General features: G+C 35.2%; 2 protein-coding genes across 2 annotated transcripts; one reads left to right on the plus strand and one right to left on the minus strand.

Moving 5' to 3' along the window:
• Nucleotides 1-878: 878 nt before the first annotated feature.
• LOC132303103 (uncharacterized) lies at nt 879-5,275 on the plus strand. The gene is made up of 8 exons (XM_059800190.1): nt 879-1,516; nt 1,644-1,738; nt 1,970-2,073; nt 2,179-2,279; nt 2,362-2,465; nt 2,812-3,249; nt 3,553-3,684; nt 4,804-5,275. Exons 1-8 carry the CDS (start codon nt 1,271-1,273, stop codon nt 4,961-4,963), a joined length of 1,380 nt encoding a protein of 459 aa, XP_059656173.1. The 5' UTR covers nt 879-1,270; the 3' UTR covers nt 4,964-5,275.
• Nucleotides 5,276-8,194: 2,919 nt separating this feature from the next.
• LOC132303104 (AP-1 complex subunit mu-2) lies at nt 8,195-18,987 on the minus strand. Its single transcript, XM_059800191.1, has 11 exons — nt 18,590-18,987; nt 17,989-18,135; nt 17,803-17,865; nt 17,510-17,686; nt 17,331-17,434; nt 14,797-14,904; nt 14,550-14,646; nt 14,347-14,444; nt 14,092-14,233; nt 13,822-13,944; nt 8,195-8,639 (listed from the first exon to the last, which is right to left on the minus strand). The coding sequence occupies exons 1-11, from the start codon at nt 18,716-18,718 to the stop codon at nt 8,541-8,543; spliced, it is 1,287 nt and encodes a 428-aa protein (XP_059656174.1). The 5' UTR covers nt 18,719-18,987; the 3' UTR covers nt 8,195-8,540.
• Between the last annotated feature and the right edge of the window lie 1,383 nt (nt 18,988-20,370).

Genomic DNA, 20,370 nt, shown 5'->3' on the forward strand with positions numbered 1-20,370 from the left:
CTTATAATTATTAACGTTTTCATGAGTCTACGTTCATAAACATATACGAGTCTACACAATCTTATGTTCACGAGCTTATTGGAGTCAAGCCCGCTACTAGTATTCAGGATCAACTTATTTACTAAATGAGTCAATAAATCAAACTTAGCATCCCTCATTTGTTTAACGACCAAGTTCAAACAAAACTTTAAACGAGCAGAACTCGTGTTCTTTTTGAATAATTCGATTAATTTATAATGTTATTCAAAATTATTTTTACGAAAATGAGCCTCGATCTTAATAATCATACTGAATAACGGATAGTAAAAACTCAACTTCACAAAATTAATGGACTCCAAAACTAGCTTCAACTAAATTTGTACACATTAAAAGCTACATTTTAAGATACTCAAAAGCTTGTCGTTCTCTAGTCAAAATGAGACGAGCACTTGTCCATTTCAAAACAACATTTGCACCCAATTCAATCAATACCGAACACAATGCCCTTCGAGGCGCGTGACCACAATAGAACATTTAATATAGGAATTTATAAGAACACGGTGATATGGATAAGGGTGGGGGCGTTGGAGGTTGGTTTGATAGGGAACCAACTTTCCAGCTTTGATCCAGCACATTCTTCTTGGAAAGAAACGCCTAGAAACTCAACAAAATTCAAGCTTTACCCAAACGCTTAAAAATCCCTGTATCTTTTAATTACCAACCCCTACCCCTACTATTTTGGGTCACTAAAAGTAACGCAATTTTGGATTCTATAGGGCCACCAAACACCAACCATCTGTCCTTGTAGGCCCATATAGGGTTTATACTACAACTTGTGGGAGCGGTTAAAACTAGGACACGTGGTACAAACCCACTTCGACCTTTTTTTCTGGGGGAGCCTCTACAAAAACGAAAAATGAATGAATGAACAGCAAGGGTATGATGATGATTGGTTGGGTCGCATAGTTTTGTGAGGTAGAAAATGAGAAAATTGTGAGAGAAACCATTTTCAAAGGTTTTTATTTTTCTCTTTTTGGGGAAAGTTACCATTTTCAAAGTTTGAAAAAGCAAACAAAACCCCCAACAAAAAACGAAAGAGGGTCTGAAGGATCTTACCCTTCTGTATACATTACAGAAGGGTTTGATCAGGGCTTTGATTCTTGTAGACGATTGATTGAAGTTGGTGCACAAGAGCCTTCTTTCATATATTTCTGAAGAAGGCTCTGCTCTGAAATATATATATATATATATAGACACAGAGATACAGATATATTCTTCTTCTGGCTTTGAAATGATTAGGTTTTGGGTAGCCGCTCTGCAATTTTCAGAGCTATTTGTGAGCTCTGTGGTTCATTTGCTTTATGGGTTTTACATATTCAGCACAGCTGTGGCTGGTGATCTATCTCAGGCTTTAAATGATTTTCTTTCTAAGCCAAACGTGAATTTTGGGGTCAAAGAGGAGTCCAAAGGGTCAATCAGCGGTAATGATTTGCCCCCGATTGTGTTAGTTCACGGAATTTTCGGTTTTGGCAAAGGGGTATGTGAATGTATACAAAATTTTATGATTTGGGTTTTGATTAATCTTTTATTATGTAAATTTGTTCGGATTGATTTCTGTAAAAGAGCTTTTTTTGACTATGGGTTTGATTTTCTACTGCTTTTAGAAATTAGGAGGCTTGTCCTATTTCGCAGGCGCTGAGAAGAAAGATGAGAGGGTTCTTGTGCCTGATTTAGGCTCCTTAACAAGTATATATGATAGGTGGGTGATTGAAAGGGGTTTTTTTTTTTTTTTTTTTTTTTTTTTTCCTGTAAATGGTGATTGGAAGTTTTTGTTTTTGATTTTATTTTTTTGGTAATTTTTTTTCTCTCGTGTAAATGGGTGATTGAAATTTAAATGCTGGTATGGAGATTTAATTATGGCTTTTCCTTTCCATTTCATTGTTCTTGTTCTCTATCTGTGTTTGCACCTTTAAGGGGTTATATATTTCAGGGCTCGTGAATTGTTCTATTATTTGAAAGGTGGGCAAGTTGATTACGGAGAAGAACACAGCAAAGCTTGTGGGCATTCGCAGTTTGGAAGAATTTATGAACAAGGTTCAAAGATAACCTGTTTTTTTTTTTTTTTTTTCTCCATTTGATTTAGTTGTATGAATAATAGGCTATATGAACTTGTCTTTGCTTGGTCTAATTGGGATGCAGGGCACTACCCTGACTGGGATGAGGATCACCCTCTTCACTTTGTTGGGCATTCGGCTGGAGCACAGGTGGTTCGGGTTTTGCAGCAAATGCTGGCTGATAAGGTTAGTCACAGTTTGATATGATGTATTTACACAGAAGTATATGATCTCCATATGTTTAATTATACGTGTATAATTATTTTAGGCTTTCAAGGGGTATGAGAACACTACAGAAAACTGGGTATTAAGCATCACGTCGTTGTCCGGAGCATTCAATGGGACAACAAGGACTTATCTAGATGGGATGCAGTAAGTTCTGATTGAGAATAAATTGATTTTTAGAATGGTATTAATGAAATGTAGAAGTAAAATGCTTTGTCAATCAATCAAATCAATTCAGTGCTTGATCAATCAGAAAGAAAGCAAATATTCACCTCGAACAATTTTTACAGAAGATTAGTCAATACAATCTTGAATTTAAGTTGTATTGTGTAAATATTCTTTTTTGTTGGTTACATATGCAAGTTAAACTTCAAACTTGTGCTTGTCAGTACATCTCTCTTCTGGATTTTTCTCCATTTCTTAATTAAATTGTCGGCCATATAAGATTATTCATGAATTTTAAGTTGCTCACTGTGAATTTAATATGTTACAGGCCAGAAGATGGAAGGTCCATGAAATCCATTAGCCTGCTTCAGTTGTGCCGCATAGGAGTAATAGTTTATGATTGGTTTGATATCCCCTGGCTAAAGGCCTATTACAATTTTGGATTTGATCACTTCAACATGTCGTGGAAGAATATTGGTGTATGGGGTCTTGTTGATTGCCTGTTGGGAAATACAGGTCCATTTGCTTCAGGTGATTGGATCCTTCCGGATCTTACGATTCAAGGGTCCATCCGACTCAACTACCATTTAAATACATTCCCCACCACGTACTACTTCAGCTATGCTACAAAGCGGACTAGGAAAATCATGGGTGTCACAGTTCCCTCTAGCATTTTTGGCATTCATCCTTTGCTTTTCGTCAGAGTCTTGCAGATGAGCCAATGGCGTCATCCTCCTGATGTTTCCCCCCCTTACAAAGGTTACAGGTGGGTTCTCCTTGGCTATTCAATAACTTATCTGCCCATCAAGATGCAACTCTTCTTGTGCCTTTACTCCTACACTTTTGGTCATTTGAAAATTTTGATGTTCTGAAAACCTGAATAAATTTCCAACATTTCTCGGGAATTTACTAACCATTTTGCAGTATCCTCTATTTCTAAATTTCAATTTCTTTAAATGGATTTGGTTATGACTGTTACTTGTTTTGGAATTTAATATTGAAGCCAAAATGTAATATCTTGAGTTGGATTTTATGTCGTGGATCATGATTCATGTCAATACATATGCAGGGATGAGGATTGGCAGGACAATGATGGAGCACTCAACACCATATCCATGACACATCCTCGTCTTCCATTTGAACACCCAAATCATTTTGTTCTGAAGGATTCTGATTGCCAGCCCTTGCAGCCAGGCATCTGGTTTGTTACACATCTTATCATCATTTATCTATTGTGGTTGCCAACACTGTCGCATTTATGATATTGAACATGTTTATTTGTGCACCATATGGTTACAATTCAATCTTTTGGTCATGTGAACCTCTTAATTACTAGAATCAACATCAGCATCATCACAATTGTTACCATCATTATCATTATCAGTAAGGTGGTCATTCAATGTCTCTGATCAATTTGAAGTTGGAGAATTCTGGTTTTAATTCACTTCTAGCCAATTCAAAATCTGATCATTTTAATTAATTATTTTGGTATAAAATGTTCAACAAACTTACTGTTAGAATTTTTAATTAGTGGTAAGGAAATTATGTTCGCTTTATTTTGACTACATATCAGAATCATGGTTTCTTGTCTGTGTCTTCCTATAGCAAAAGTTATATTAAAGCCTCCATTCACTTCCTTTTATTTAACCAAAAAAAAAAAAAAAAAAATTATTATGCTAAAGCCAAAACCTATGGTGTTGTTTGAAAGAAATTTGTACATATGCTGATCTGGAATTTCATTGCAATGTTGCCAATTCTTCTATATAATGGTGCCTTCTGAAATACCAATTTGAAATGTATCATCTCTGGCTTAAGTTTGTTTATACAAAAAATAATTAAATAAATAAAATTTGATTCATAGTTTTCATTGTATTGACATGTTTGATATCTCAACTAGTGTTTGTGATTGAAATTTTCAACTTCATGCTATATCCACTCCATTCCTAAACCACCGCCCTTTTCCCCTTGAGGATCGTTGAATAATATTATGTTTCATTGCTACTGCAAAAACATGGAGTTACTATTAAGTTTAAAATATTTGGCCATTTTAGCAACCAATTGAAACTATAAGCGAATCAATTGACTTGCAGGCAGTGATTTAAGAATATGTTTGAATTTCAAAACATGTAATGGAAGTGGACAAACAAAATAATCAAAATTTGAAATAATTTGAAGCTGAATTATTGTTGAGGTTGTTTTCCTTAAATCATATGAAGCAATATGTTTTTGTTCCTTTCCTTGCTTGGGCATTCTTTGACACTGATTACTTGTTAAGGATTCTGTAGGTTGACGTGAAAGTGAATTATATGGTCGAGTGCAGGTATTACAAAATTGTGGAAGCTGATCACATTCTTTTCATTGTGAACCGGGAGCGAGCTGGGGTTCAATTTGATTTAATATACGACAGCATTTTTGAACGCTGCAGAAAGCATGTATTTAGAAAGACTCCACCAACGGTACCAAATGAAGTGCATCAATAATTAAGCATGCATTTGCTCCCACTGAAGGGCATAATATCTGGAAGAGAAATGTGAAAAAAGGAAAGCTGCTATTTTGCCTAGTACTTCTTTTGTTTTGATTTTAATTCTAATGTAAATTTTCTAATTCTATTTTTCTCTCTTTTTTTTCTTCTCCATTTTGTACTTCTGAGGTACAAGAACTCGTTTAGTTTGTAGGCTTGTAGCTTTTTGAAAAATACTGGAGGTTTAGCTTTACACATGTGAGACTCATATGGTACATTATTATTACTCTAGTTAAGAATATAAAAAATCATCCTTTTATGTTTTCTCCAACTCAGTTTCATAATTTTCCGAATTCTACTAAATGATCCCATAGCAGAATTTGTATTTGTCGCAAAAAAAATATATTCAATGGTTAAAGAAAACAGTATGCGGTATGCTACACAACATTCACTGCCACCACCAGTGCGCAGCATTCCTACTTGCAGCTTCATTGCCGGCCTCCATTTTGTCGAACCTTTCAACTCTTGGTGGCACTGTCGAGTACCGAAGAATCAGACAGTAAAAACCGTCATGCATGCTGCAACTAATGCCTCTGCGTGGCGCCATTGACAAGGGTCAGACGCTCTCCTTTTCGTCCATCCATCATCTTACTGGTTCAAATCAGCCATTTCGGCTCTAGCAGCCCTCCATGCTGTGACTTTTCTCAGATTTATTCGGAAACTTTAGTCCCTTCTCACTGGTATTTAAAAACAGAAGGGCACTGAAAGCAATGGTAAGAACTTGTTGGCTTCTCATAGATTAGATGTTTCACGTTGGAGACTGAAATTGGGTACACGAGTTGGATCAGGATACTCTCTCGTGGTATGGTGTTCCTCCGGTGGAGTGAATGAGTGGTAAAATTTTTATATTTTATTTATATAAAGTTTGTTTATATATGTACATAAATACGAACGTTTTGTCAGCCCTCTTCCGAATTTGTCAGCAACCCATCTGAAATTGTTTCCTCCTCCCTCTCTTCCGAATTTATTAGCAACCCATGTGAAATTGAAAATACCGTCCACTTTACTTTATTCTCTCCCAAAATAAACATATTTTGATTTGTTTCCAAAACGAATCAAAGCTCTATTTCCATTTCTTCCTAATCTGTCAGCAACCCATCTGAAATTGTTTCCTCCTCCCTCTCTTCTGAATTTGTAAGCAACCCATCTAAAATTGAAAATACTGTCCCCTTTACTTTATTCTCTCCCAAAATAAACATATTTTGATTTGTTCCAAAACAAATCAAAACTTTATTTCCATTCCTTTGTTTTCATAAATTAAATTAACAAAACAACATAGCACAGAGACCAACAATTATTATTTCCAAGTTTTATATTTAAGTATTATTTCCAAGTTTTATATTTTATTTCCAAACAAATCATATACTTTTTTTTGGAAGAAATCAATGTTAGAGAGAAAAAAATAATTACTAATAAGGAAGAAAAATAAGTGGACGATACCCAAAATAAAGGAAATTAATTATCTATTTATTTGTTTGGTTCATGGGTAAATTGTTTGGGTATAATCTTAGATAAGTGGACGATAAAAAAGGAAATTAATCATCTGTTACTGAATACTTCCAGTGAATTGCCTAATAAATAATTTTTAATTGGCTATTTATACCAAATACAACTAAGTGGAGGGCTTCATTTCCTTATTTATTACATAATTGATCAATTAAAATAGTATGTCTAGCAATTCACTGCAACTATTCGGTGCAAGAATCATTTTCCTTATTTGTTTAGTTTATGAGTAATTTGTTTGGGTTTAATCTTTAGATATAAAGATTTGCAGAGCAATTTCAAATATGTTCAGGATTGGCATAATTTTTTTATTTAATTATTTGTATACGTTTAACATCCCAAACAGTTTGTAATTTAAGTCGATGTAAGCTATACGTGACATCCCAACATAATCCTAGTGGATGGTAGTTATTGATTATAATCAGAGAAACACTAGTTCAAATTATAATTTACTAAGTGGTACGTAGTTTATTTCATGTTATGTTATACATATAATCCCAACAAAATCCCTAGTAGTAAGTAGTTTATTTCATACAATCCCAACAAAATCCTACTAAAGAGAGTAATTGGAGTACTTAATTGCACAGAAGAAGAATCGAGAACAAACACGAGAGATAGAGAGAGGAACACCAACACATGAATTATGAATCAATGAACCGACAATTTTTAAACAAAGTGAAAAAAATTTGACTGTTATCTCAAGTAAACAACATGAATTTGGAATTAGCCAATAATTGTTCCGACAAAAGGAGCAAATTTGACTATAATCAAATGAATTTCACTGGAACTCCCAATATAAAATATAGATATCAAGTAGAGAGAGGAAGACGAGCAATCTCAAAATAAAATATCAGAGACCAAGGAGAGGAAGGAAGACCCATCTTCTCTATTAAAATAACTTATACCCTATTTTGAAATTAATATTTAAAATTTATATATATATGAAATATAACTTAAAGAATGGTGGTGAAAAATTAGTTAGTCAATATAATTAATTGACGTGACACTTTCACAGCCACTTATTTTAAAATCAAAATGGAGAAAACTGGGGATGATTTTGCACCGTGGTGAGTTTCTCAATTGAGGCAAGCCATTTAGGTAAGTCCACCATGTTTATTGAGCTATTGAAGACAAGGTGGAGGCAAGAATGATTTAGTGAAGGGAACATCATTGTATTCTCTCTCGGTAGACGAGGCAGCATGCTCATGTCATCAGAAACTCAGTTTTCCGTTTTCGTTGACACTAGCATCGATTTCCATTTTCATTAACTCTTCATGGTCCAGTTCGATTAGAATTTTCGGAATATAAGATTAGACCCACGAGAGTAATAAAGATATTATAAAGAAACATGAATCTAAATTTTGATGGGATTACCTATTGACAAATGATTCAGAACCTTCTAATAATTCAGAACCATCTACTAATTTTATAATTAAATTTTTCACGCATTATGAAATGAAAAATATGTATACATTTTTTCACCCAATATCACAACACATAATTGTGTCGACCATTCCAACATTATACACTTCGATTCAAATCATTGTTTATTTTCACGTCACTTTACCAAGTTTTTGAATATCTTGGGCATTACCAGCTTTCTTTCCATCAGTTTCATTTCCATTTTTAGGGCATTTCTAAAAGCTTATGTGCTACTGTGGTGCGAACAAGTACCTAGGGTATTGCCTTTAATCAAAAATAAAATCATCAACCATTAAAGTGGAATATTTCAAATACAAGATTACAAGCAAACATTCGATTCACAATATATAGTCTTAATTTTCAAAAGAAATCAACATATAAACTTTGTGAGTAAACATTGGCTCTTACAAAGCACTGTCTAATATAACAATATCATGTTGAAGAACAAAAAAGGAGCAGAGAGAGATTTTGCTCAAAAAACCATTTGTCTGGATAGGTACAACTGACGCCCCACGAGGCTCCTCGTTTTTAATCCACAATGGAAGCTCTAAATGATCTGAGCCTGTAAATGACCTTGCTCTGATTTGAAACACAAACAGATTGAAACGGCTTCACATAAGTCTTAATTCATACTCTCCAGCCATTGTTATGTATCTCACCCAAGGAAGAGCCTGGTAGCCGCTTTTCTCAATGATCTTGAGGTAACGAACCTACAAAACCCCCCAAATCAAGAATTATATATATGTCTCATCATGGTGGTCACATTCAGAAACAAACTACGTAACCAGAAAATAAAATGCAGAATCCCATATTCATTATAACGAAGCAGTTTCCTCAATTGACTTAAAAGAAAATGAAGTCAACTTCAAATAAAATGACATTCGGTAAATGGCATCTATTATATTATAGTTTATACTATTGGCAAAACAACTTTCAAATAGCTTTCTGCATCAAACTAGTTCCAATAGACTATTTCAATTACCCTATCCAACTTCAAACAAAAAGACAAAACGTAGAATGATGTTATACAAGTCCCGTAAATAACCGATCCCACTTGAAACATTCTTGGATCCACAAACATATCTGTTAATTTAACGAGCAACGAAGCCCAAGAGTACTAATGACCTTTGCAAGTACCAAATGTTCTCATATGGCTGCTGTGCTGCCATCTGACCATGTTGACTGACTCGGAGGGTCTGGTTGGTAGCATCCAGGATCCTACTGTTTATATACTCCCAGCTCAACATGGTTTTCACACATTTTCATTGGGAAACTCGTGAGATCTACCAGACTAAATGTCAATTAAGCTTTTATAAAGCATCGCAACGATACACAAAGAACAGAGGATCATCATTCAATCGTAATTGTATCATAAATAAAGGTTTCATCTTTCAAATTAACTATAGGAAACCAAAAGATGCCAGAAACTTCCCTATCTTTCCTGCATCTCACATATGTGGTTCATCTCTATCAAATCAAAACATAATGCAAATTTGAATTATTTGATAACCAAAACTAACTTCAAGCTAAGAAATCTGAGTTATCCATGCCATTTTCAGGTCTATATCTAGTCCACCCTTCCTGCACCCTTGATTATCCAGCACCACAATGGGTAACGGCCCTTTATGACATGTCATTTCTAACCATTCACTAGGGGTCCATTTGGTTAGACACAAATAAATAATGGAAAGTGAAATTAAAAGAAAATGAAGTGAAAAAAAAAAAACAGGAATATCAAGTTTTCAGCATGTATTTGGTCTGCATGAGTTGTTTTCAAGAAAGATGTGGAAAAATATTACTCGTTAGTTTGAATAGCATGAAAGTGAAAAGAAAATGATTGTACTTGCCAAAACTACCCTTATAAAGTCGAACACTAAAAAAATAAAATTTATTACCCAATTGTTTATATCTATTCTAAGTAAAATAATAATAATAATAATAATAAACTGATAGATTATTAAAAATAATAATATAATTATTTATATTAATTTTTAAATTGTTAATATTTGAGGAAAACTTCATAATATTTTTAACAATTAATCTTAGACGCTTACTTCCAAAATATTTATAATTTTTAATTCTTGTGTTTACTTCCAAAATATAAAGTCACGTGACTAACTTCCTTCCAATAGTGCGCCTTCTAAGTTATTGTCATGTACAAATCTATTAGAAGTCTATGTACTGTTAAACATATAGAATCACCAATAGATAAGGGGTATAACAAGAAACTAAAATATAGAACTACAACTTTTACGAGAAACTAAAATTTTCTTGCGTTTTATACTGGAAAGGTTTTGGGGAAAATCAACTTGGGAGGAACCTACTTTTCTGAATATTTTCATTTTCCATCCAACCAAACTCCTAAAAAGTTTAAATTATTTCATTTCTTTTCCTTTACTGCTACTTCTACCAAACCAAACGAACCATTGAAGTCCACAAGGGGAAGAGATTCCATTGACATCATTTAAACCATCCTCAAACAGGAAACCTCCATAAAATTGTTGCAATACCACTTTCCTCTGCAACATCAAACTATACAGTTCTAATAATATAAGCCACCTTTCTTTCTACCTCCAGATCACTTGCCCTTCAAATACATCAAATAACTAAACTGCTCTAGATTTGTTAAATCATATAAAAATCCAATTTGGTTCTAATAATTAAGATACATTAAGTAGCTGGAAAGCCCTGTCGTGCATGATGTTTATTTTAGATGGTCAAAGAGGCAACTTGAATGCAGATTGGGTTGCACAAAATGAAAAAAGGCCCACCTTCCTCTTGGGTGGGAAACTACTAGAAGAGATTCAGTTCAGATTTTGCAACGTGTCTTTTAAATTTTATGCTTGTTCTCCTTATTGTCTAAATTAAAGAAAAATACATTAGAATTAAAAGAAATATAGAATGAAAAAATGTGTATGTGAATACTAGGAATTTTTTGTGGGGAGGTTCTGGGGATGAATTTAAGTATCATCTTGTCTGGTGGGAGCAGGTCTATAGGCCTATTCAGTCGGGAGGTCTAGGGATTAGGAGACTTGTGCCCTTTAATAGGGCCCTTCTTGGGAAGTGGTTATGGAGGTTTGGACCGGAGAGGTATAGGTTATGGAGGAGAGTTCTTTCAGGACGTTTTGGGGAGGAGGCTGGGGGGTGGTGCTCGGCTTTAGTATCGATACCTAGAGGGGTGAGGGTTCGGAAAAGATATCCGGAAAGGGTGGAATGAGTTTTCAAAGCACATTAGATTTCGAGCTCAGGAAGGGAGGGAGATTCGATTCTGGGAGGATTTGTGGCGTGGTGATCGTACTTTAGCTACTGTCTTTCCGAGGCTGCGGATAGGCATGCCTGGGTTGCTGACTGCTATTGGCTTGATTGCGGGAGGATGACCTGGGATGTTCATTTTTGTAGATCAGTGCAGGATTGGGAGTTGGCTGACGTTTACAGTTTTATGGAGCTTTTGTACAGACAGGAGGTGCGGGGAGGAGGTCAGGATGTTTTGGTTTGGATTCCCTCTTCTTGGGGTGCGTTTTGTGTGAGATCTTTTTTTGGTTGTCTTTCGGGCTCAGGGGGGAGGTTTCCGTGGAAGGCGGTGTGGAGATCCAAGGTGCCGCTTAAAGTGGCTTCTTTCACTTGGACCGCGGTGTGGGGGAAGATTTTGACGCTGGATAATTTGAGGAGGAGAAAGCACATCATTATTAATAAGTGTTTCATGTGTAAGCAAGTTGACAAGTCGGTGGATCCTCTCCTTTTGCATTGTTCAGTGGTCAGGGATTGTTGGAACCTCTTGCTGGGACTGTTCGGGGTTACGTGGATCATGCCTAGATCTACGAGAATTTTGATGGAGACTTGGGGAGGAGTTTACGTGGGCCTTCATGCTAGAAGGTATTGGACGATGGCACCTTTGTGCCTTTGATGGTGTTTGTGGAGGGAGCGTAATAGAAGAGCCTTTGAAGAAGAGGAGTCCTCAATTGCTGCTCTCAAGTCTTCTGTTATTTACTTTCTTTCTTTTTGGGACTAAGGTAGATCTTGTTGTCTTCCCGAGGATTTGATCGATTTTCTATCTTCTCTGGCGCCTTAGGGCCCTTGTTTGTTTCTTATCTGTTTCTGTATGTGGGACGCGTTCCCCTGTTGAACTTTTTTTCTTAATTGAATTTACTTATAAAAAAAAAATATTACGATGGCCAAGAATTTTTCATCAGTTGACACTTCACTGATATGATAAGTGTTAACCACCATCTACTCTAAAAGCTTAAGCTGTTAGAGAGGGTGTAACTTAAATATTTAAATCCTTCAACACCCCCTCACATGTGGCCTTCTTTTGGTCTAATGCGAAGGTGACGGTGAGGTTTTAACACAGGATCTTGCCTGCTCTGATGTTAACCACCATTACTCTAAAAGCTTAAACTGTTAGAGAGGGAGTAACTTATATATTTAAATCCTTCAACAATAAGATAAAATTGTTTCTCTCCTAACATGTAGGTATTTCATTTCAATGGTATAATAAATCATATATCAGAACAGCCAACAATAAGAATACCTCAATTATTATTATTATTATTATTATTATTATTATTTAATGGAAAAAAAGACTACTAAGAGACCTATTAGCCTAGGAAGCATGGAAACCAATACATCATGAAATGTACAGAACAAATCTGAAAAAGTAGGGCATGGACACAACAAACAAATATAGATTTCTTATATATAAGAAGTATATATATGACAACATTACTCGATAACAATTAAATCTTATAATTTGTAATTAGATGACAATGTAGCTTATAAATTGCATAATCATAATCATCTTCATGATTTAGAAAAAGCTACAAGGACACAACATAATATATACTTTTGTGTTTCTATGTACATAGATACGTATAATGTATATGCAATGTGTATGTACATACAATTTAGTGATTTCTCTGTTTAATCCAATTCTCATGTCCACTTCTTGAATAAAAGATTTCAGCTTTCTATAATATGGTCCATACTTTTTTCAATTTATATACTCCCTTTGTCCCAAAAAAATATATATATGTCCTTGGAATTTAAGATTTCAAACTTGAATATATATTTTTTTTAATAAGTGATTTCAAACTTGAATATTCAAAACTTAGAAGGGCAAATTAGTAACTTTCCAGGGAGACAAGGCATGTCCCACATGTCCCCTTAAAAATTCCTACTCCCCAAAAGCGACATCTAAATTGGGACAGAAGGAGTAACCTTTAAATTATTTTTTTTTCCCCCTTACAATTATTATTCTTTTTCATTCTGAAGTAGTGTCTTGTACATTAAGGCTCTGTTTGTTTGGATGTAAAATACTTTTCAAAAAATATTTTTTTATTTTTTGGTGTTTGGTTGTCGTAAAATATTTATGAAGAAAAAAAATATTAAAATATAACAAAAATAACTTATTCATCGATTTTCGACAAGTTATTTTACATGTCCCGCCTGATGGACTCGACCTCAACCTCGACGTAAACCTTTGTCAAACACCAAAAAAATAAAAATAAAAAGGAAAATATTTTCCAAAAAAGACATTTTACGTCCAGAGCCTAAGGTTCACTAAAGTGTAGGCCATTTGTATATAATTTATAATTAGATTATAAACATGCTCCAAGAGTGTCAAACATGTGCTCCGGAATGCCCAAGAAGTTGACTCGGGCATGGCCCTTTGAACCTTACTAATATCTGTGCTTCTTAGCTATTAGCCGACTTCACCATATAGTCATATACACACATACAGCAAATGCATAGACACAAGCACAAAGAGATATAAAGAACACAAAATTATGTTTTTCACCAACAGCATGAAGCCTTGCGGAAGAGCTGCAGATATCAACACAATATTATCAAAATGTTCTATTCAACAGAAAAAGGGATTGTGTCAAGAGGGCACACCTGTATTCCTGAAACAGTAAAATATGGTATCTCAAACTTCACACGTATAGGAGCTTTTCTCTCAGGAGCTGCTTCTTCAGCTATTATACTAGGAAGAGTAAACTCTGCTCTCAACATGTATTCCTAAACAATTCAGAAATCAAAATCAAAGTCAAATTGTAACTCACAGAAAGAGCATATAAAAGCCGCACCCAAATTCATAGCCATTAACACCAGAATAATAACAGATAATAGTTTCGAGTGCAAAAGCAATTTGTAGCTTATTTATACCTTACCACCCGGAAAAGATTTTATTTTCCAGACCAAAGCATCATTTTCTGGTGCATATGCAGCAGATCCCATTGATGTCCGAACATTAGGATTGGTAGCATCAGATGGCACAGGCAACTCAATCTCAACATTTGTTGCAGTGCTATAAATTAAATCAAATCATGAGTTAACTCAGATATTCTAAACAAGAGCCTGTCAATATTCCAAGGGTCAGCAAGAGTTGCATTTGAGCAGTAAAGAAAGAATTAATTGTACCTACGCTCCTTGAATTGGCTCCGGGCTTTTACCATGATCTCCATACGACTTCTAGAATGCTTTTCAACTTGAGCTTCTACCCATATCAGAGGTTTGACCTGAAAGCAAATAATAAATCTCAATAAATGGTGTAAGGGAGCAATTTGGTAATATAACTTAAAAAGATTAGAATAAAATAAGACAAGATAAAGAACAAGGTGAACCTGAGTACTGAGTCTATATGTCATGAGATCAAAAGCACCATCAGGAGGTATAAAGGATATTGTCCGATCATTTTCAAATCGGGCCAAACGCACACACCTAAATCAAAACTGGATATTAGCTTGACATTTGCAGCAGAAGTATAAATTCACAATACAATAGAATAAAAAATTTAAAGAAAAAAAAAAAAAAAAAAAGATCATGACCAGCAGCAGAATACAACTAAACCAGAGTTTTTAAGCTACGCACTGATGAAACTTGATGTCATCCAAATCAATGGCTTTTCCCTTTGTTGATCGTCCTTGCGCCTCCAATAACACTCTATCATTTAGCCCAAGCTTACACTCAGGCATACCACTGCAATATATGAATCATGAACACTTTATATAATTTGCAGATTGTAACCATAAGTCATTGGCAAGATCAAGCGCGAGTGTGTGCGCGCACGCCAAAATACAATAAAATAAACTCGAAATTGAAACATAGTTCTGCCCTACTTACTGCAAAGATTGATGTACAATCACATGTGTTTCGAAATGTTCAGTCTGTTGGGTAGCTGATAGGATATGGATATGGACACAATATCATAAGCATAAGAAAATGCAACCTTATAACAATGAAGGAAAAAACAAGCATGTGCATTCACACACTCCCATTGCAAACATAAACAAAATTGGCAGTTTTACTCTTTCCTTAAGTTGGAAATTTTAATAGACAAAAGCAGATTAATTTTCCAGAAAGTCAGTTTCTTTGCAACTGGCTCTCTGTGCAATATCTATTATATGCCACTAAAATCAATTTCTTTGTGTGCTATTGGTGAATCTGTAATTTCCATGAATTATCATCATTTGGATCACTTTTAGTGATCTTTATCTGATTGTTTGCCCCAAATTTGGATCAAAATTGTTACTCTCATTTCTCTTGCTCTCAGTTTCAAATGAAGATTGTTCTCTCACTGATTTATTTATTGTTCTTTTTTCAAAATTTGGTTTGTTCCAACATAGCTTAGATTGATGAGCTCAGGATTAGTTTGAGATAGATTCAGCTTGGAAAATGGTCAGTTAAGTAGAGCCAAGACATTGAAATACTTGGTTCATTTGTAGCCCTCATCTCTGTGGGTCTATGTGGCCAAAACCCTGTCCCTAAGCATATCGCTAGAGTTAGTATTATGGAAAGTTTAGCATTACCAAACAGTAGCAAAGGAGTTTTGGACAACACATTGGCATATATGATTAACATTAATGGCCGGAGTGGTTGATCTTGTGCTTCTGGCATTTGTCAGGCCCAATCTAGCTAGCCTAACGGTTCATCATATGAGAGGACGGAACCCACTTTCTGGGCATGCCACTACACTAGGACCAGGCAATACGAGCAATCCTATAGTTGGTATAAACAAGTAATTGACCATAGTGTAATATAAAATCAAGATTGGAAATTTCAAAATAAACTCAATTTAGTGAACCACCATCACCATTGGCCCAATCTAGCTAGCCTAACAGTTCATCATATGAGAGGGCAGAACCCACTTTCACAGCATGCCACTACACCAGGACCAGGCAATACGAGTAATCCTATAGTTGGTATAAACAGGTAATGAGCATAGTGCAAAATAAAATCAAGGTTGGAAATTTCAAACTATGAAACCCAATGATGGAGATTAGTGACATTAATGAGAAGTTTCAATGCATGTGTTGGATGATGTGGGGCCCACTTTGAACTTGCATAACTAAGTTCTGAGACAAGTCTTATTTTTCAATTTCTTTAGGATAATTTGTTGTTAGTTCAATTTTATACATGTTTTATATTTGAGAATTTTGGTAGTTTCTAGACTTGTTAGACATGAGACAGTTAATAGTTACCCTAAGGGTCATATTTTTAGTTAAGTTATGGTATTGAGTTCTTATATGTGAACTCTAGAAAGTCAGATTTTACTAGTCAAAGTCCTAATGCTTTGAAATATAATGTCCAAATCCAATCAGAGGTAAGAAAACCTAGACGTCTATATATAACTATGCAATTCACCCAGAAAGCATTGTTGTCCAGCTACTTTCTCCCTGAACTTTCAGCGACCAAGCACTATAATTAGTTGTCATTTGCAATTTCCAATAACCTAAATTCTAAAAATACTAGTCACCTAACAAAGTAATTCCTTTTAATATGCTTGCTATTTACCAACAAAAAAGAAGAGTAGGAAAAGGGTAAATCCCAACCATTTCACATTCCCAAAGCCTGCAATCATTCTTCTATGGTTTAGAACACTATAATGCAAGCTTTCTATAACCTACACCCATCAAATTACCATATACTTGGCATTACTCTTAGTTTACAAATGCTGCCCTCATAAATATAAAAACTAGTATGAGTTTTCTTCGCAACTGTGTTAAATCTTCCAAAGATTCATCTCGAATTCCACCATGAAACAAAGTGCTGAAAACTAACAGTTACCATGACATTTATTATTCAGATATACATATTACCAGGGTCCTAGACTCCTAACTGGAAGAATTTTCAGAACCAGCACTCTAACAACCCTTCTACCGCTTCTTTCATTGTCATTGGTCCTGATCTTATGAGGCAAATTCACTATGATGTACACTTCTATACCATCGTAGGCTTTTACAAAACAAGTCCATGTGGTGTAGATTTAAAACCATAGGCCCAAAATTGGTGTGGGAAATACATGTTTTAGAATATATAACCAAACAAACATAGTGATGAAATTTTGCCAGATACAACAACAGAATAAATTTGAATACTTATAACACACATGGCAGACAACATACCTCAAATATGTCCGCATCTTTAATGCCCCAACAACGTCTGACCTAATTATCTGCCCGTTGCTGTTGACTAGTATATTAACACTCTCCACAACATCCAAAAATACCTACAAACAAGACAAAATCTTTGTAGCTTAATGGCTTGAAAAAAATGTAAATTACTCATACAGGAAAGAACCTACCTCATTCTTTTTATAACGTATCCCTTCACTGCGCCAGGATACTGCATTTGTTACGGCCATGGGAGGCCTCTGTGCAACCTCCATCCTGTAAGCATCGGTCTTGATGAATTCACTTAGAATCTTGGCTTCAGTATACTGAGGGTAACCAAAGTCCATCATTTCATCAAGTAGTTCATACTGCAAAAGGCTAAACCATCAGTGTGATTGCATCCAAATGTTGGTTAATAACCCATTTCATTATATAGCAAACTTTTTATTTAAAAAATAATAACGAGGTTGAAACATAATCTTACCACTACAACAAAATTATCTCTAAGAGACTCCTCTTCTAGCTCTTCAAAATAATGCTTAAAGACCTGCCAACAAAAAGTGGCTCACAATGAACGACTGCAATTATAACATAATTATTTTGAGACACTGACTTTATGTCAATCAAAATCCATATTATAACAAAAGCTAGAGTTAACAAAAGTGCTTACTTCAACTACACGGTGTAGAAAGAGGATAAGACTAGCAGCATTGCAGTTCTGCCTAGATGCCGTCATCAGATAAACATTGTTGTGCTGTATAAACATATAGGTAACACCATTATCATACACAACTGGATCTTGAGTCTCCGGATCACCCTGAAGCACATCAAAGGACCAGAAACAAACCATGAAAAATCAGCGTTCAGCTTAACAAATTTCCAAGAAATCAGATCAAAATGAACTATAGTAAGAGAGTTCATAAGAGATGAAGTTTCAAATGCATAATGCCTAAACCAAGTTCGATGTAGTTCCATTTAAACGATAAAGAATAAAGTACGGAAGATATCAAAGTTTTGAACTCCACTCAACTAAGCTAATTCAATGATTTGGCTCAAGAAGATTAGAACTTTTGTGTTATTAGAAACAAAAAGTAACAGCTCAGCCTTATTTTCCTTCATTTTTCTCAGCAACCAAAAAATTTGATCCAATTAACCGATCTGAGATCGAAATTAATGAAAGCAACTCATAATCAAAGTCAAATTTCATATACATCACCAAAATCAACCAAACTTGGTCCATAATTTATCGGACAAGTAAACAAAAAGCGAACCTCTTTCTCGATGAGCTTGGTGAAGAATTTCTCGGCCTGAACAGCTGATACATCGCCACGGTAGTCGCGCCACACCAGAACGCGGCCTTTGATGTCAAGAAGGAAGAGAGCAGAGGCCGCCCCTGCCATTGATCCTAGGGTTTCTGATCGCGAGATCAGAAGAGATCAGATCAGTGTAGGGAGATACTATGAATGAGATCTGGTGATGGAATTTGCGCAATTCGATTGAATCTGATTGGGATCAAATGTTGATGATGTTCTAGGGTTTGAATTGCGCTTTCGTTGTCATTCTTCGGAATTGAAGCATCGACGAAAGTGCTTTTTTGATGAAACTGGTGTGTCTGAAACTGTGAAATGCTTTGAGATGAAAGTGGACCTCATTTGCGACTCCGTATGTGTGTTTTTTTATTGAATAAAATAAAAATAAAAATAAATAAAGTGTGCGATTTTAAGGGTTTTTTTTTTTTTTTCACTGTGCGATTTTAAGTTAAAAAACTTGGGTAAATAAGTAGGGGTGAAAAAAAAAAAGAAAAAATCATTAGAACCGATTTAACTCGTACTATAATCGAACGGTTCAGTTTCAATTTTAAAATTTAAAAAATCAGAAATTTTAATTCGATTCTGATTTGTTAGTAATAAACATATAAATATATATTGTATAATCCACTTGTTTGGTATATAACTCAATATGCATAATACATAGGATCGTGTGTGTGTGTGTGTGTGTATATCAAAATTTACCTTTTCATTTTATTAATTTGTTTATATACATATAGAGAAGTCCAAAATTATAAAATCGAATGGAACCAAACTAATGATTATTAACTCGTATTATAATAAAACCGTTCAATTTGAATTTTAAAATTTAAAGAATAAATTTTTTTAATTCGATTATGATTTGAAGTAAAAAAAGTTTCATCAAATCAAATTGAATTGTCAGTGATAGAGAAAAATAAACCTAATCTACCTTGACCTAGGAAAAAATAAACCTAATCTACCTTGACCTAATGATAGAGGCAACTAAGTGCGATGATATTTTCATCGAATAAGAATGATAATATTTCATTATCATTGAAAAGATAAGATGACGTGGTTCAACGGGATAAGGATAACTTTGGCACAATTTGAGGAAGTCAAAAGGGTTAAATCATATCCCCGACAAATCTGGTAACAAACGGATCTACTCTGATCTCGCACAAGCGGATCTCCTCTGATCCCAAAAATAAACTGAGGGAGAACGATTATAAGAAGGAGATCCTACCGGTCAATAAAGGTACGACAAAAAACTATTATTAAATCCCTACATTTCTTTTAGACCTCCAGTGACTAACTTGATCGTCGGAGAGCTCTTGGCAGGCCCCACACTGGTGCCGTCAAGATTTATCGATCTTCTACTCTCTTTTTTGTAGGAAAACGGTGTCGTATCGGACCGCGTGGGTTTCACCCTCAACAATTGGCGCCGTCTGTGGGAACGACAATTCCCTTAAATCAATTACTCGGTTGGGTATATGCACTTGCGGTCTGGTATGGTAACTGGAACAGAAACATCGTTGCAGGGATCCAGTCAAAGAGAAGGGTAGGGTGAACACCAAGACGTCCCGAATGACCAGGAATGGCCTGCAGCGTTAGAACTACAGGTCCAAACTCTGAATCAGGAGGGTATGGACCAGTTGATCTAACAAAATGCAGAGATCCTGCAACATCTTATCCCAGCGGGACCACCACCTCAACAAGAATTGTCTGACCCATATCCTCCCAATTTGAATGATGGGGGACAACAC

The sequence above is a fragment of the Cornus florida genome, unplaced genomic scaffold (assembly GCF_030987335.1).
Source record: "Cornus florida cultivar Cherokee Brave unplaced genomic scaffold, ASM3098733v1 CherokeeBrave_3.0.0_Hap2_Chr04, whole genome shotgun sequence".
Classification (NCBI taxonomy): domain Eukaryota; kingdom Viridiplantae; phylum Streptophyta; class Magnoliopsida; order Cornales; family Cornaceae; genus Cornus; species Cornus florida.

Coding starts and splice junctions, on each gene's coding strand:
- LOC132303103 (XM_059800190.1), top strand. CDS start 1,271: ATGATTAGGTTTTGGGTAGCCGCTCTGCAATTTTCAGAGCTATTTGTG. Junction 1,739..1,969: donor TTAACAAGTATATATGATAG/GTGGGTGATTGA, acceptor TATATATTTCAG/GGCTCGTGAATTGTTCTATT. Junction 2,074..2,178: donor TGGAAGAATTTATGAACAAG/GTTCAAAGATAA, acceptor ATTGGGATGCAG/GGCACTACCCTGACTGGGAT.
- LOC132303104 (XM_059800191.1), bottom strand. CDS start 18,718: ATGGCAGGGGCGGCCTCTGCTCTCTTCCTTCTTGACATCAAAGGCCGC. Junction 14,647..14,796: donor GATGACATCAAGTTTCATCA/GTGCGTAGCTTA, acceptor GTTTTGATTTAG/GTGTGTGCGTTTGGCCCGAT. Junction 8,640..13,821: donor TTACTGTTTCAGGAATACAG/GTGTGCCCTCTT, acceptor GGGGTTTTGTAG/GTTCGTTACCTCAAGATCAT.